The 14,232-nt window shown below is 43.8% G+C and overlaps 1 protein-coding gene across 2 annotated transcripts in view; it reads left to right on the top strand.

The window, feature by feature from the left end:
- The window catches only part of ATG2B (autophagy related 2B), a 1,072,129-nt gene that overhangs the window by 139,843 nt on the left and 918,054 nt on the right, over nt 1-14,232 (top strand). For both annotated transcript variants that reach the window (XM_086937744.1, XM_086937743.1), the window contains exons 3-4: nt 3,628-3,780; nt 8,151-8,253. In XM_086937744.1, the coding sequence (XP_086793870.1) occupies nt 3,628-3,780; nt 8,151-8,253 (256 nt within the window). The remainder of the gene's footprint in view (nt 1-3,627; nt 3,781-8,150; nt 8,254-14,232) is intronic.

The raw sequence follows: 14,232 nt of genomic DNA, 5'->3' as shown, positions 1-14,232 counted from the left end.
AATTTAAGCATGCAGTAAATAAGGGCATAAAGAGACTCTTTTATAGAGGACAAAGCCACCTTTGCCCATAGGCGCCACGCCTGGATGATTCTGATTTCCTATAAATCACCCGGGTTACAGGCTTACTTTGGACTGGGGTACTGCAGGAAATCAAAAGAAGCCTTCCTAAAACACAGGCTAGGAATCCTGCCAGCCATACCCCACCTACAACCATGGCTGAGAAGGAACTGAGGGACAACATGCAGGTTATGTGGTGTAGGGAAAGAAGATATCGAACACTTGCTATGCTCCTGCACGAAGTTAAAAGGAAAGAGTAGCTCTCTTAAAAACCACCTTTAACGAATATAGTATACGCACAAGGAGACAAGCAGTCCTTGCATGCTTCGACCCAAGACTCCGGCTATTAAATGGGAGGTTTGTAAATTTTTTGAAATTAGTTGTGCTCAAACAATCCAACATAGACACTGGCGGTTCAGAAAAATAAGGAATTATGGACATTTCTCAAACTCTGATTTTATAAATTCTGCATTTTTTTAACAAATCAAGATCTTTCCTTTTTCTTTTCAATACTTTATTGATGAATTGTGTATCCAAATGTACTTTTGTAATGGTTTGAAATAACCAGAAACAATAAACATTTTACTTACTTACTTACTCCCAAAAGGATGTTCTCCCTTCTTAACAATATGCATCATTCCAATGTGAAAGCTGATTCCCCAGTCTCCTCCAATACTCAGTGCGATGAACTTGCAGGCTTTTTTGTGCGCAAGGTGGAGACTATCTATAACAATCTCCCAACTGCCAGCCTCCCCTTAGTTACTGCTAACACTGATCGAGTAGATGAGCTTGAGGATAGGTCCATCATTTCTGAAGCAATGTTGTGTTCTTTTCCCCCACTCTTGCTCTCTGAGAAGGAATCCCCCTGTCTCAAAATCAAAGCAGGTTTCCCAGCTGATCCTTTGAGACCAGACCAACTTCGTCAAGTTCTCAACTCAATTTTTCCCAGAGGTTAGAGAATTGATTAATCTGTCACTGTCCTCTGCATCACTGCCTGCAACATGGAAGCATGCAAAAGTTATACCTCTTTTAAACAAGCCTTCCTTCGAGTCTTCAGATCCGGGTAATTTTCCCCTGATTTCCCAGATTCTGTTTTTAGCTAAGGTCACAGAATCCTATGTAAATACAGTCTTGGCTGAATTTGTAGAGCATAACCAGATCCTTGACCCCTCACAAAACTATTTTCGCCCCCGCTACAGTACCGAGTTGGCTCTGTTGGCTGTGACCGAGGATATCCGTAGCAGTCTAGATGTCGGGAACTCTGCTGCCTTAGTTCTGTTGGATTTAAGTGCCACTTTCGACACTGTTTCCCATGACATCCTTCTATGTAGGCTGCAGGATATCTGGGTTAGGGAGCCGGCCTTGGCCTAGTTCCGTTCTTTTCTGGAAGGCAGAACGTTTCACGTTGCTGGGCCACCTTACCATTCACAGGCGTATGCCATTAAGCATGGGGTCCCACAGCGTTTGATATTGAGCCCTGAGTTTTTTAACATCTGTGTCCAACCCCTAGCAATGGTAACCAAAAATAGAGGGTTGTCATTGGTATCATATGCCAGCTAGTCATTGCTTTCTCAAAAAAGTGCAAAAGCAATCTCTTTAAATTTAAAGAGGACTTGTTAGCAATTGCTGACTGGATGACCGCACCCGGAACCAGAACGCAAAACAGAACGGCAACACCGCCGTACAACTCCCCGCATTACGGAGATTCTTCTTTTACATCACGAATACTGTTACACCACCTCCATCCTAGAATATGAGGATTCTGAACAGTCTCCTAAACCCTGAGGCTTCATAAACTCAGCATTACTACTGAGTAGAGATTCTCCAATACTTATTTGAGAATACCTTGATTGAAACAACGAATCATTACCCCACAGATACTGTCAACCCGGTCCTGAGCGGAGCCGGGTCGGAATTATCACCGGCACCGCGACCTGTAGTTATAATTCTCTAACTTACAGCCCTGATGAGTCGCAGAAAAGTGTGTTTTTCTTGCGACGAAACACGTGTCGGCTGGCTTTCTGAGAACAATAAAAGAAAATCTGAAACACTGATGATCCAATCCTTCGCCTTTAACAAATGAACTTTATGTCCATTGAGACATCTGTTTTTTGCTTTAAACTCCAATTTTAGTGTGCAGCAGGTTTTGCTTCTATTGAATACTGTGTGTTCTTCAGACACACTTGGAGGGGTTTCAGGGACTTGCCCCTCACCTGCATGCACCTTCTGCCCTACTGCATTCTACTGTACGTCAACCCAAGCAGTGCGCCCAGTATTTCCTTCACATCTAAAAACCTGTCCTTTGTTGCCCTATTAGTCCAATATGTTCCGAATCACCCTTGGCGCTCCACCTATGGAATTCCCTTCCGATCTCCATTAGAGGACTTCAGAACCATCTGGTTTTTCGAAAGGCTATGAAGGCCTGGCTCTTTACGGCGTAATTGTTTTTGTTTGTTGGAGAGATCTATAAGCACTTGTTTTTTGGGTAGTGCTATGACGCCCCGTTGCTGGGGCATCTATGCACTTTATAAATTCGTAAATAAATAGTTCACATTAGGCCATTTTTTGATATAGCCCCTTTACTCCATTGGATACCTTTGGATATATGTCTTATTTTCGGTTGTATCTCTCTGTGTTACCCCTCCTCCCTCCTTAGGTTTTTCACATAGGAGTTTAAATAAAATCTTGATAAAGAGACAATTCGTGAACCTCTTGGAATCGGAAGCCCTTAAAAAATGGCAGTTATTTTTCTCTGGAAAAGTGACGACCCTACAAGTGATACCCTTAATTGAAGGATTTTGCTTGACATTTAAGTGACTGACAAGCAAACTTGTTTTACTGGTATTTGTTTAGGAGAGATCCACAAGGAGTATTTCCTATTCCAAGGCAAGATGTAAAAGAATATCTATAAGAGATGGCTGCGGGGCAATTTAATCTTTCCAGCCATTGGGTCAAAGGAAGGAGCAGCAGAAACTCATAACAGCCTCACATATAGTTGAAACAAAACTTAAAAAGCTCCATCAGAGGTTATTTAATGGGCATTTCAAAGCCTTTTTATCCAGACAGTCAACGTTAGGCAGATGATTGCACTCCCTTAGCTGCCCCCAAAAGATGCTAGGAGCTAGAACCTCATATTTAAGATCTTGTGACTAGCGATACAGACTTAAAGAAGATCTTAGCAAATAAAATTCTACCCTGTATCCTCTGATCCCATATGGACTTACATGGACTAACTTGCCTTTTACCTGCTCCCCAAAACCAGCATATATTGTACAGTTTGTTTGTAAATTGACATAGAGCTCAGTGTGGGTACATGCAGATTCATACATAGCTTAGTAAAATGTAAACCGTTTCTTTCTTTTTGTTCTGTCTGCATTTAGAAATGTGATTCTAAAACATAAAGACGTAAAAGTTGTTGGAACATTTGACGCATATAGACGCTATCATGTAGTTCTGTTACGTTTATCTTCAAATTGATTTTCTTTTACTTGCAAACTTAATGTAGCACTCTATTTATTTTGTATGTTTACATTTGATTTCTTCTCTGTTTCTTGTTTTTCTGTTCCTTAGCCTCCGGTTCTGAACCTATGTATTGGTCTAGTTTCATGGCTAGCAGTATGCAGCTCGCAAAGGAGTGTCTGAGCCAGAAACTAACAGATGAGCAAGGAGAGTCCTCTCAACCCTTCGAGGGACTTGAAAAGTTTGCAGAAACTATAGAAACAGGTATAATTTTAGACTTTGATTTTCCACCTTTGTTGCAAGATAAGACTACACTTTTTAGAATGTTATTTCCTTTGCATTCATGTTCACTTTTTTAAAACGTGGTCAGAAGTTATTGTATAAATCTCAGTTTCATTTTGGATGTGTACAAAATGAATCCCACTGCCTGGAGCAGGTGGCAGTAGGCCAGCTAAATTAAAGGAAACAATTAAGTTTAGTCTGATTAGATGAAGGTGTGCAGGTGCTAGACCATCCAAGTACACACATCAGTGTTAATCTTTTTGGCCTACCATGCTTTTTCCCACACTGCAGTACCATAGCAGAAGAGAGTGGTACACTTGTAGCAGATAAAATGTTATTCAGCACTAATACAAGGACCCTGGCTGCACTTCAAAACAACCTTCAATTCTCCATATGGATTGCAGCCTAATGAAAAGTCATCCTCTTTAGCAGGAGCTAAATGCCTTATTTTTCAGTAGAACCATACAACCAATACAAACGTACTTAAGGGTTCAAGATGTCTACCCCACTTATTACCAGTTATGAAGAGTGAAAAGGCAATGGCCTATTATGGACCATAATGAGCTCATCACCTTAGCGGAGTTGATAGATCACTGCATAAAATCTGCTGTGAGCTAGCTAAAAAGCAAAAAGAACAAACGGACGGAATGCTGAACAATGTCAAACACAGACCCCCAGTACAGAGATCTGGGTCTAAATCCAAAGTTTTTAGCTCACCCCATTCCAGTTTGGACTCCGCCTTTTACAAATCAGTCATTACCCTGCTTCCCATGGGAGCAGTCCAGCACTGGACCTGGCCTGGTAGTTTGAGCTGGATTGTTCCCAGTCAGGCTCTAGACTAATTTGCATATGGCTTGCTCCAGACTGATGTGACAGGGTGAGCATAAAAACAATGGATTTAACCCAGATCTGTGACTGTGGGTGAATGTTTGATTTGTTCAGCATCCTGCCCATCATTTGTTCTTTTTACTTTTGTCACTATTAATGGGAAGGTATTCTCTGACATGGGAACTATGCTCACTATGCCACTGGCTTCAAGCTAGCCTAGCTGATGAAGAGTGATACCCTGAAACCGGTCCCAGGATACTTATTTTCCGGCTCAGGGAGGACCTAACTTAGCAGTTTGGGCAGGTCTGTTCCTCTGTGGAGCAGGGCCAAGACTGATTTGCATATGGATTGGTCCAAAAAGGGGGTGGCATGGTGAGCAAAAATGATGGATTTAACCCAGATCTGTGACTCGGGGTGACTGTTTGACAATGTTCAGCTTTCCGTCCCTCATCTTTTTGTGTCTAGCTAAGAAGCAGCCACCTAAATGGTTGAGGGTTCATACCACTCGAGCCCAGGCTGCTACTGCTGTCCGAGCGCTCGGATTGCCTTTCCTAGAAATCTGTCAAGCTGCTACATGGGCATCATTGCCCTTGTTCACAAAACACTTTTGCCCTGACAGTCCGGTCCATTCAGACATGCATGTTTGTTGCCCGTTCGGCCATGTAGGACTTTTAGTTTGAGCCATTCCACAGACCTTCCACAGGGTCCTCACCTTGTGAATCTATTCACTAGGGGCTCCATTAGGATGTCTGGCGGATCGCCACCGCCATGGTGGCGGTGGCGATACACCCGACAGAAATGACCGCCCGACACCCTCTTCCCCCCGCCACATTACAATGGTGTGGGGGAACGCAGCGGAGGGAAACACCACCCTCCACTTTTCCGCCCCCCGGGGCGGAAAATGATTAATATGGTGGCGGTGTCTATGAGACACCGCCAGCCATATTACAATGGCATGTGTGCAATGCCTTTCCACGGCGGCAATGCCGCCACGGAAAGGCAGGCAGTGTTCACTCTGGGGGTCCCCTGTGGGCCCCCGGAGTGAAGGCCAAAGGGGGGTGGCACATGGGGGGCGGGGGCGTACCTGTGGTACCCCCCTGCATTTGCATAATCAAAGCGGCAGGCACCGCGCGATGCCTGCCGCTTTGATTATGTAAATGCTGCTAAGCATTTTTAGTATTGTGGCGGGCGGAGCAGAGAGCTCCGCCCGCCACAATACTATAAATACAGGATGTGCCCGCCACTGTGGCGGGCACTTCCTAATGGTGCGTGCGGGACCCCCGCCCTTAGGGCGGGCGGTCCCGATTTCCGATAGGATGGCGGGTGGGCAAAGCCCGCCCGCCATCCTAATGGGGCCCTAGGTGAGGAGTCTGCAGTTAGAAGTTTCCAAGAAGAACAAGTTACGTAGGTAACATTCTTTCTCATGGATACTCTATCACACCATAGATTCCTCACCAACTCCCTCCCACCTCCCTATTCTGTGGAATGTGCTCTTTTTCCATCTAAAAATATCTGCACAGTGGTCAAGCCAATTTACTGATTGGCTTTGCCTCTGAAGTTGCAGATAAGCCTTAGAAAGTGACTAGCTTCAGCACGCCTGTCTGATATATTTTTTTTTTAATCTGTTTTTTGATTTTTGTTTATACAAGGTATAAACTGTTTACACAGCTGATAATTTGTCTAACAGCCAGGTCTTAGTATGTTGCACACAAAAATCAGATACACAATGCATAGTAAGTTATACATAACCGGCGTTGGCTGCAACAAAAGGAAGTGGACAGGCAGCAGTCTGCAGAGCTATACCAAGTTACCATGTCCTGTTCAGGATAATTTTTGTACTGCAACCAGGCAATCACAGTGATGAAGCCATTCTTGTATCCAGAGGTAAACAGATAAGTTGAACAAAAACTCTTATTAAACGTCAGAAGAATCTGAGACCATCCCTGCCCCCTCCGCAGATAGCCACATTTCGTATGTTATGTTAAAGTATTTATAAAGCACATGGCTTCCCCAGCAACGGGGCATCCCAGTGCTAGTTTCAAGAAAAGACAGCTGTAAAAAGACAAGCAGAGTGGACCACAGGAGCAATTAAACAGAGAACAGCTAGGTCTTCAGGGCTTTCCTGAATTTCCAGTGGTTTTGATAGACAGAGGAAGTGCGTTCCAGAGACCAGGTGCTTTGGCACGGAAAGTGTGACCTCCTCTTTTAACATGTGGGACACAAGCCAAATTGGGATTAGCTGAATGCAGGACCCTCGAGGGCAGGTATGGAAGGAGCGAATTAGATAGAATGGGAGCCCTGAGAGGCTAGGATTTTATGGGCTGTGCACAGGACCTTGCCGCAGCATTTGGGCCAACTGGAGTCGTCTTATCACTGTCTTGTTCGATCCTAGGTACAGGATATTACAATAGTCCAACCTAGAAAGAATGGTAGACAGAATAATATCCTGTCGGGTGTGAGAGTCAAAGAATCCAAGAATAGGTTTGAGCCCACGTAGAAGTCCAAAAAACATACCTACCACCTATTTTGCCTGAGCTTCGAATGTCAAAGTATTGTCGACCCAGACACTTAGATTGTTTTACCGCCGCCCTGGGCTGTGGAGGGAGTCCTAAAGAAAAGGGCCACCAATGGTCGCCCCAATGGTGGATATCTCATCCTAAAAGAAGGATTTCAGATTTACTTGAATTCCGTTGGCCGCCATCCACTCTGCAACAGCCATCATGACGCTCTGGAATTTAGCCAGATCCAAAGTAGGATTATTGGAAAGAGAGATCACAAGCTTGGTATCGTCACCATAGGACACCAATGTGAGCCCCAGGGCTTTTATAACCTGAGCCAATGATTGAATATAAATATTAACTAGAGTGGGGCTCAGTGAGGAGCCCTGGGGGACACCATGGCGCAAGTGTGTGAATGAGAACTTTATGGAAGGGAAGCAACCTGAGATGTTCGCTCAGACAGACGGAAGAACCAAGTTAGTGCATCTCCACTGACTCACAAGTAATCACATGGTGTTGACCCCAGTGTCTTGATGGATTTGCCTTGACTGCTCATTACTATCCCTCTACATGCCTTTGCCTCCAGTTCTTATTCTTTCTCGTTGTCCTGCCAAATGAGCAGCTTTCCAGCAGAAAATAAGGGCCCAAAATAAAGTTAAAATAAAAATCATTATATATGAAAACAAAACCTGAAAGTGAATGAGATAAACTTAAGTATGTGACAACGTGTAGGCTGTCTCAACAATGCAAGTCTAATTCTGAGAACCAGTTAAACACAATACAAATTTAGTCTAAACTGCATAAATCTCATAAAAAACCAAAGCTGAACAGTAACGCTTATGCCTTTTAAATTATGTTAACAGTTGGTAGCCATTAGTTACCGTTTGATGTTTCCTTGAGTTACATTGCATGGACAGGCTTTATAATTTGACGGTAAGAGACCACATTCACATTACTGTAGTTAGAGAAGTTGTTTTTCTACTGGTGTTTGCTATCTTTTTTATTATGTTGTTTTTCTCTTCTTAGTTCTTAGAAGTGTCAAAGTCACATTTATAGACACGGTTCTGAGAATAGAAAATGTTCCTGAAAACTCTAAAACAGGAACTGCTATGGAAATACGAATCAGCAGGTATGTTGGGTTTCTGAGCAAACAATGAGAAAACTGTATTTTTATTGTCTTTTTGCAGATTTCATTTGGCCAGTGTGGTGGTGTACTGGATGAGTGAAAGTGTCTTTAACTATCTGGTCACATGCAGTGCTTTTTAGGTAATTGTACTTCAAGGGTGGATAAAGTCAGTACCATTGAGTTTGGTAACAATAAACATTTGTTATCAACCTCAAGAACACGTATATTATTTTATTCATGTTTTCACTTCTAATATTTCTGTTCTGGTATTACATTATTTTTAAAGAATATGTTTTCGGCGATTTCAGCTGCAAGATGTCATTCATCCTATATTCTAGTACCCATTTACAAGAGTACTTGCACATAATTCTCTTCCTTATATGTCTAGCTTCTTCGCATATTTATTGGAAAATTACAATAACCTAAAGCTCCTAGAAAATTGCCCATTCAGTGAAAAAGTAGTCCACATTCCAGATTTTCACTTTGGAAAGCAAGGGTTTTTCACAATAGCTATTGTCATCTTTTATTTTTTTTTAGCTAGCATTCTTGACCCTAGGCCTTATAATAATAGTGTACACTCATATTGAAAGTCAGTAGTATTTACTGTTTTGTCAGTAGTGACACTTTATTATACATGTAAGGGGAAAACTAATAAAATATTAGAGTGCAAATTTGCATCTCTTTCGCCCACAAAGTCTATTAACAGATCAAAACAGGTTGTAACCTGTGTGAGAAAATCAAATCTGCAAGTTCCAAAAATATATCTCTACAACTTATGGGTCATCCACAATTGTCTTATTTCTCTGGCTCAGCCTACTATCAAAGACCAGGCCTTTCGCCACCCTGCTGTGCCAGGTTAATTACATTTGTTTTCCGCAGCAGGAACAACAGCTTCCCCACACAAAGGGAGCAATTAACCGTGCTTCACTCTGCTCCTGAGGAGTAAAGGTTGGGGTCTGAACTGGATCTGCATCAGTCAGTCAGCTGTCACATTGTACCAGGGATGGGCCTGCCGAAGCCCAGACCTCTGAAGCCAATACAGGAGAGGGCTCCCCATTGAAGATTGTGTGAAAGTCCCTGGCGGTGATGTCAGCGAGGAGTGGAGCTGAGGCTCCTAGAGGAGATTGGACTAGTGACTCCAGTCTTCTGTGCTTTAAAAACTCTTGCACAAGGGGGAGAAGTGTTGCTCAATGATTAGAGCGGCAGACCCTAATGCAGAGGTCTAGCCCGGGACCAGGGTTCAATTCCCCGCCTCGGCGGGTCTTGGGCTCAAAATTCCACGGATCTGATAATTCTCGCCTCGGTGCCTATTCCAATCATGGAGTCCCACTCTGCAACTCTGGGCAATAGCTTGCTTAATCTCCACAACGGCCCCCACAACGCTAAGGATGCCTGGCCTCCACCTTGGGGGTGCCCAGGAGTGGACGCCTCACAGGGAAAGCCAGATGGGTTCCACAGCGGTATTCGTACAAGCGCCTTGAGACCCTTGCGGGTGAGTAGTGCGCTGTACAAGTATCAATTTACAATTTACTCTCTTAGTTAGTGTTTTTTTGCTCTGCACTGTTGGACCCTGGGCTGTCATGGACAACTGGAAGGAGGAATCCCCTGATACCCAGGCAGGTTTGTGAAGAATTGGATTATAGGCCTGAATAAGATCTTGGCAGGACTCCCGTCGTCCCTCCGCAGCGGAGTATCCAAGGACTCTGCCAAGCTGAATGTATTCTGCCTGCCGTATTGAGATGTGTGCTGGCTGAATCGCCATGTGAATCGACAGACTGTTTCTCATTGCGTGAGTGGCGCACTGTTGTTGAAGGGGCGACCTCCTCTGTTGTATAACAGTACTCCATTGCCGTCAGGTCAGCAGGTTTGCACTGAGCCTATTTAGATGTCCCCGTTGTTCTGGTGTTGTCCTAGTGGCAGTTTGCTGATGGAGTGAGTCTCTGATGGAGTGGATACTGGTAAGTACTACTGATTTATGTATCAGTACACATATATGTTGTGTTAGCTTATACAATATATATAGGTAATGTGTTACACTCCTTTTCTTCCATATTGCATAGCACACAAACAGCACACACACAGACACCACAACACATACAACCACCACTATAACATAGATTTTTTTTAAGTGTCAATACAGGTGTGTTCATTTTACCTTGATAAGTTGTAAAATGTACACTTAATGCATTACACATACAAAGAAATGTATGTAAGAGCAATGTAAAAATACACAAGACTAAAGGAATTGTCAACACACTATTCACAGTAAGAGAAGTGTAAAAGAAGCTTACCTTAGATCCAGGTGACAGCGGAGTTGATTAGCATTGTGGTCATGTTGTAGCAGTATTGGGAGGACCTGGACAGTGGGGTTCAAGACGGAAACGGAAGTGGGTAACAGAAAAAAAGGTATGTTTCTACCTCATTTCCTTCGATTCCACAATCCACACACACACACAAAGTTCCACAGTTTTCTTGATGGAAAGGCACATTGTGATTGGCCCGGCGGTAATCATGGCTGGACTACTGCCAACAGCTACTTCTGCCTACGACGCCGTCAACGCTGTTCAAAATTCTTAGCAGTCGGGGGCACTCGGGCAGTCTTCCGTCCATGGACCCGCTAACATATAAATAGAGCGGGCGGACAGACAAATAGGCAAGAGGTGAAACCTCCGAAAAAGGGATGGTGGGACCATATCTGCCAAGATCTAAATCAGGTCCATGTCTTTCCAACAATGTATGGAAAATATATGGAATTAGAGGACAACATATGTTTAGATATCTGCAAGTTTTTCACTGGGGTACTTAATCATGTAATTAGAAGAGGAACCGCAAGGGAGCACAACCTCCTTGAAAAGTATGAGAGTACATACCTGAGTAGTATGGGTGTGATTATGGCAATACAGGGCCTCCAATGGTCCTGTAGTGGGCTTGCTAAACAACAACCACATCGACAGATGAAGCATTGGGAGGGAACAGTTGTTGATGTAGTGGCAGGTGGTATTTTGGGGAGTACAGATGGAATTGCCTCGCTGACTGGCCTTCTTCCTTCTAGTTGCCGGTTTTTCTATTACTTGCAAAATAGGAGGAATTATGAAAACACATCGAAACTGTTCAGTTTTGTCCCAGGACTCCCCACTAGGACAAAGAACCCTTTCCCTTACTTCCTTTCAAAGTCTGTGCCGCCACTGCCTGTCATTTTCTTACCTCTTTGTTCCATGTTGTCTTCCTGAAGCCAATTTCATGCTCACAAGCTCTAAAAACACAAAAACAAACCGGCACCTTTCCTCCTTCCTCGGCCAAGGCTGTACCACATGGCAGTTTTCGTGTCTCTGCAATTATCAAAAAGAGGGATCCCCGAGGCCCAGAGAGTGTGCATCTTACCTTGTTCCCCCCAAAGTACTCATCAGTGGTGGTCTCTGGCTGAAATGTATCTTCCTGCGTTCTTATTGTGCCTCTTCTTTATTATTTTCACCTTGGTTTCAGAGACGCATTTAATTGACGTTCTTGAAAGAGTGCTTCATAACGAGCCTCTCAAAGACCCTTATTTATTTATTTATTTATTTATTAAACTTATAGAGCGCAAACAAATACCACTAATGGTGTCTCTTGTGGGGTCATAGTCTTTTCTGTCAATGAAACTGGTGCTTTAGGTGCGCTGTCCTCTTATTATTGCTGCTGTATTCCTCCAGTACAGACTGACTTTCAGGCATCAAACAGCTGCATTAGCCTAAGCGGCAGTTCTAGGGTGACCAACCGTCCGTAAATTTCACGGACAGTCCGTAATTTCGGCCGTCTGTCCGTTGTCCGTGAAGGCTTCTTTAACGGACGCCATTTGTCCGTAATTTTAACCGGGCCCCGGTCGCACATCCCTAAAGCAGGCACAGCTTCCACCCACCTCCCTTCTTGACTTGACGCATTCAGGGCTGTTTGCATCTGAATAGATGCCCCTGCTCTTGACGCTGCAGCCCCCAACCCTCACACCTCCAACCCTTGATGAGCTGTTAAGAGGTGCTTGAAAGTGGCTGAGAGGGAGGGGCTGCAGCTTCAGGAGCAGGGGCATCGGTTAAGATGCAAACGCCCTGAATGCGTCATGTCTCTGCAATTTGTGTGAGACATTCCCTTTCTGCCCAGGGGCCCCAAACATCCTACAACCGGTCTGGATTACACCGAGGCAGCATGTGGTTCACATCACAGCACACAGCTTAATTACTGTCACTAAATTGTAAACAAACCTCGATTCTTCAAACATGAAGTCTTTAATGTAATAAAATAAAGAAATGGCACAATCGCACCCACACTGATTAACAAAGTATGGAGGACAATCGGTTAAATCAGTTCTCTTGGAGCATCTCCGTACTGTACATCACAGTGGGGGATGGCAAAAGTAACCCCTGGGTGGCTTCTGTCCCAGTCCAGGAATGGCTTCTGCAGCTCAAAAAGGCTCAGCTCAAAATTAATATGAAAAGGTGGGCGAGTGAGTAAGTGAAGGGATGGGTGGATGGCTGGATGATTAGTGAAAGGGTGAATGGATGAATACAATATTGAATAGATGGATAATAAAAGAGGATGGGTGGATTGATGAGTGAGTGGTGGAAGGATGGGAGGGAGAAAGGGTAAATAGCTGGATGTATGGGTGGAAGGGTAGCTGGATGGGTAAAAGGGTGGATGGATGAGTGAAAGGATGGATGAGTAAAAAGGTGGATGAGTGAGTGGGTGGGTGGATGGATGGATGAGTGAAATGATGGATGGATTGATGAATTGATAAGTGCAAGGGTGAATGGATGGACAGATGAGTGAAAGGGTGGATGTAAGGATGGATGAGTGAGCGAAAGGGATGGTAGATGGACTAAAGGATGATTAGATGAGTGAAGGAGTGAAAGGATAAATGGATGAGTGATAGGGTCAATGGATGGATTCATGAGTGGATGAGTAGATGGATGGGTGGAAGGATGGATGGAAGGAAGGATTGCTAAGTGAAAGGGACGATGAAGAGAGAAAGGGAGGAGGATGAATGACTGAAAGGGTGAATGGGTAGATGGATGTGTAAGTGATAGGATGGCTGGATGGGTGAAAGGGTAAATGGCTGGATGGATGAGTGAATGGATGGGTAGAAGAGTGGATGGATGAGTCTACAGATGGCTAGGGTGAAAGATTGGATGGATGGATAAAGGATGGATGAAGGGATGGATGCGTGAAAGGATAGATGGAAGGATACATGATGGATAGGTTTGCAAATGGTTGAATATGTTTGGATATGGCTGGGCTTACTTATATACTATTGCGCGACCTCTGATGTGTCTGTACAACGTACCTATTGTCCTGAAGTTTTGTCCTGAATTTTGACCTCCTGTCCTGAATTTGTGTCCTGAATTTTGACCCTTTGTCCTGAATTTTTACACTCACCGTCCTGAATTTGCACCAATGCCAGTTGGTCACCCTAGGCAGTTCTGTCTTTGGAACCGTGATGCCTCTTTGTTTAAAACTTCATAAATCCCAGAGGCAGCCGCCATCCGTTCCAGTCTTCACTTGTATGTGGATAATGAAGACCTTAGACCAGGCTACTTCACAGGAGTTCCAGTGGCGCTGTGGCCACAACCAATCTATGTGCCTTTACAAGTCTTATTTTTTTTTGTCTCTTCACTCTTTCCCTTCCTGTGTTATCTAATGTCGTTAACCGTTAGTATCTAACATTTTGGTTTTTATTTTTCCATCATGGCTCGTGTCATCTATTGTGTTTCTGTCCGCAGCATCGAAGTGGCCACAAGCATCAGTAGCTTCAATGTTGACGAATAGGGGTTCGTGCTCCTCCTCAACAGCTACTGTCCTTTTATTTTTAGTCAAAGATCCTACAGGCCTCAGTCCTCGTGATTTCTCTTAACACAACAAAGCACCTACATTACACTATGGAGAACCTTAACCGTATGCCAAGTAGAAAATCCTTTTTTTTAAAAACTTTATTTTTCAGTTTTATTAATCAAAAGA

This window comes from Lissotriton vulgaris, chromosome 9, assembly GCF_964263255.1.
Source record: "Lissotriton vulgaris chromosome 9, aLisVul1.2, whole genome shotgun sequence".
Taxonomy (NCBI): domain Eukaryota; kingdom Metazoa; phylum Chordata; class Amphibia; order Caudata; family Salamandridae; genus Lissotriton; species Lissotriton vulgaris.
The sequence above is the reverse complement of the archived record's forward strand: the minus strand, read 5'-3'. Positions and strand labels throughout refer to the sequence as shown.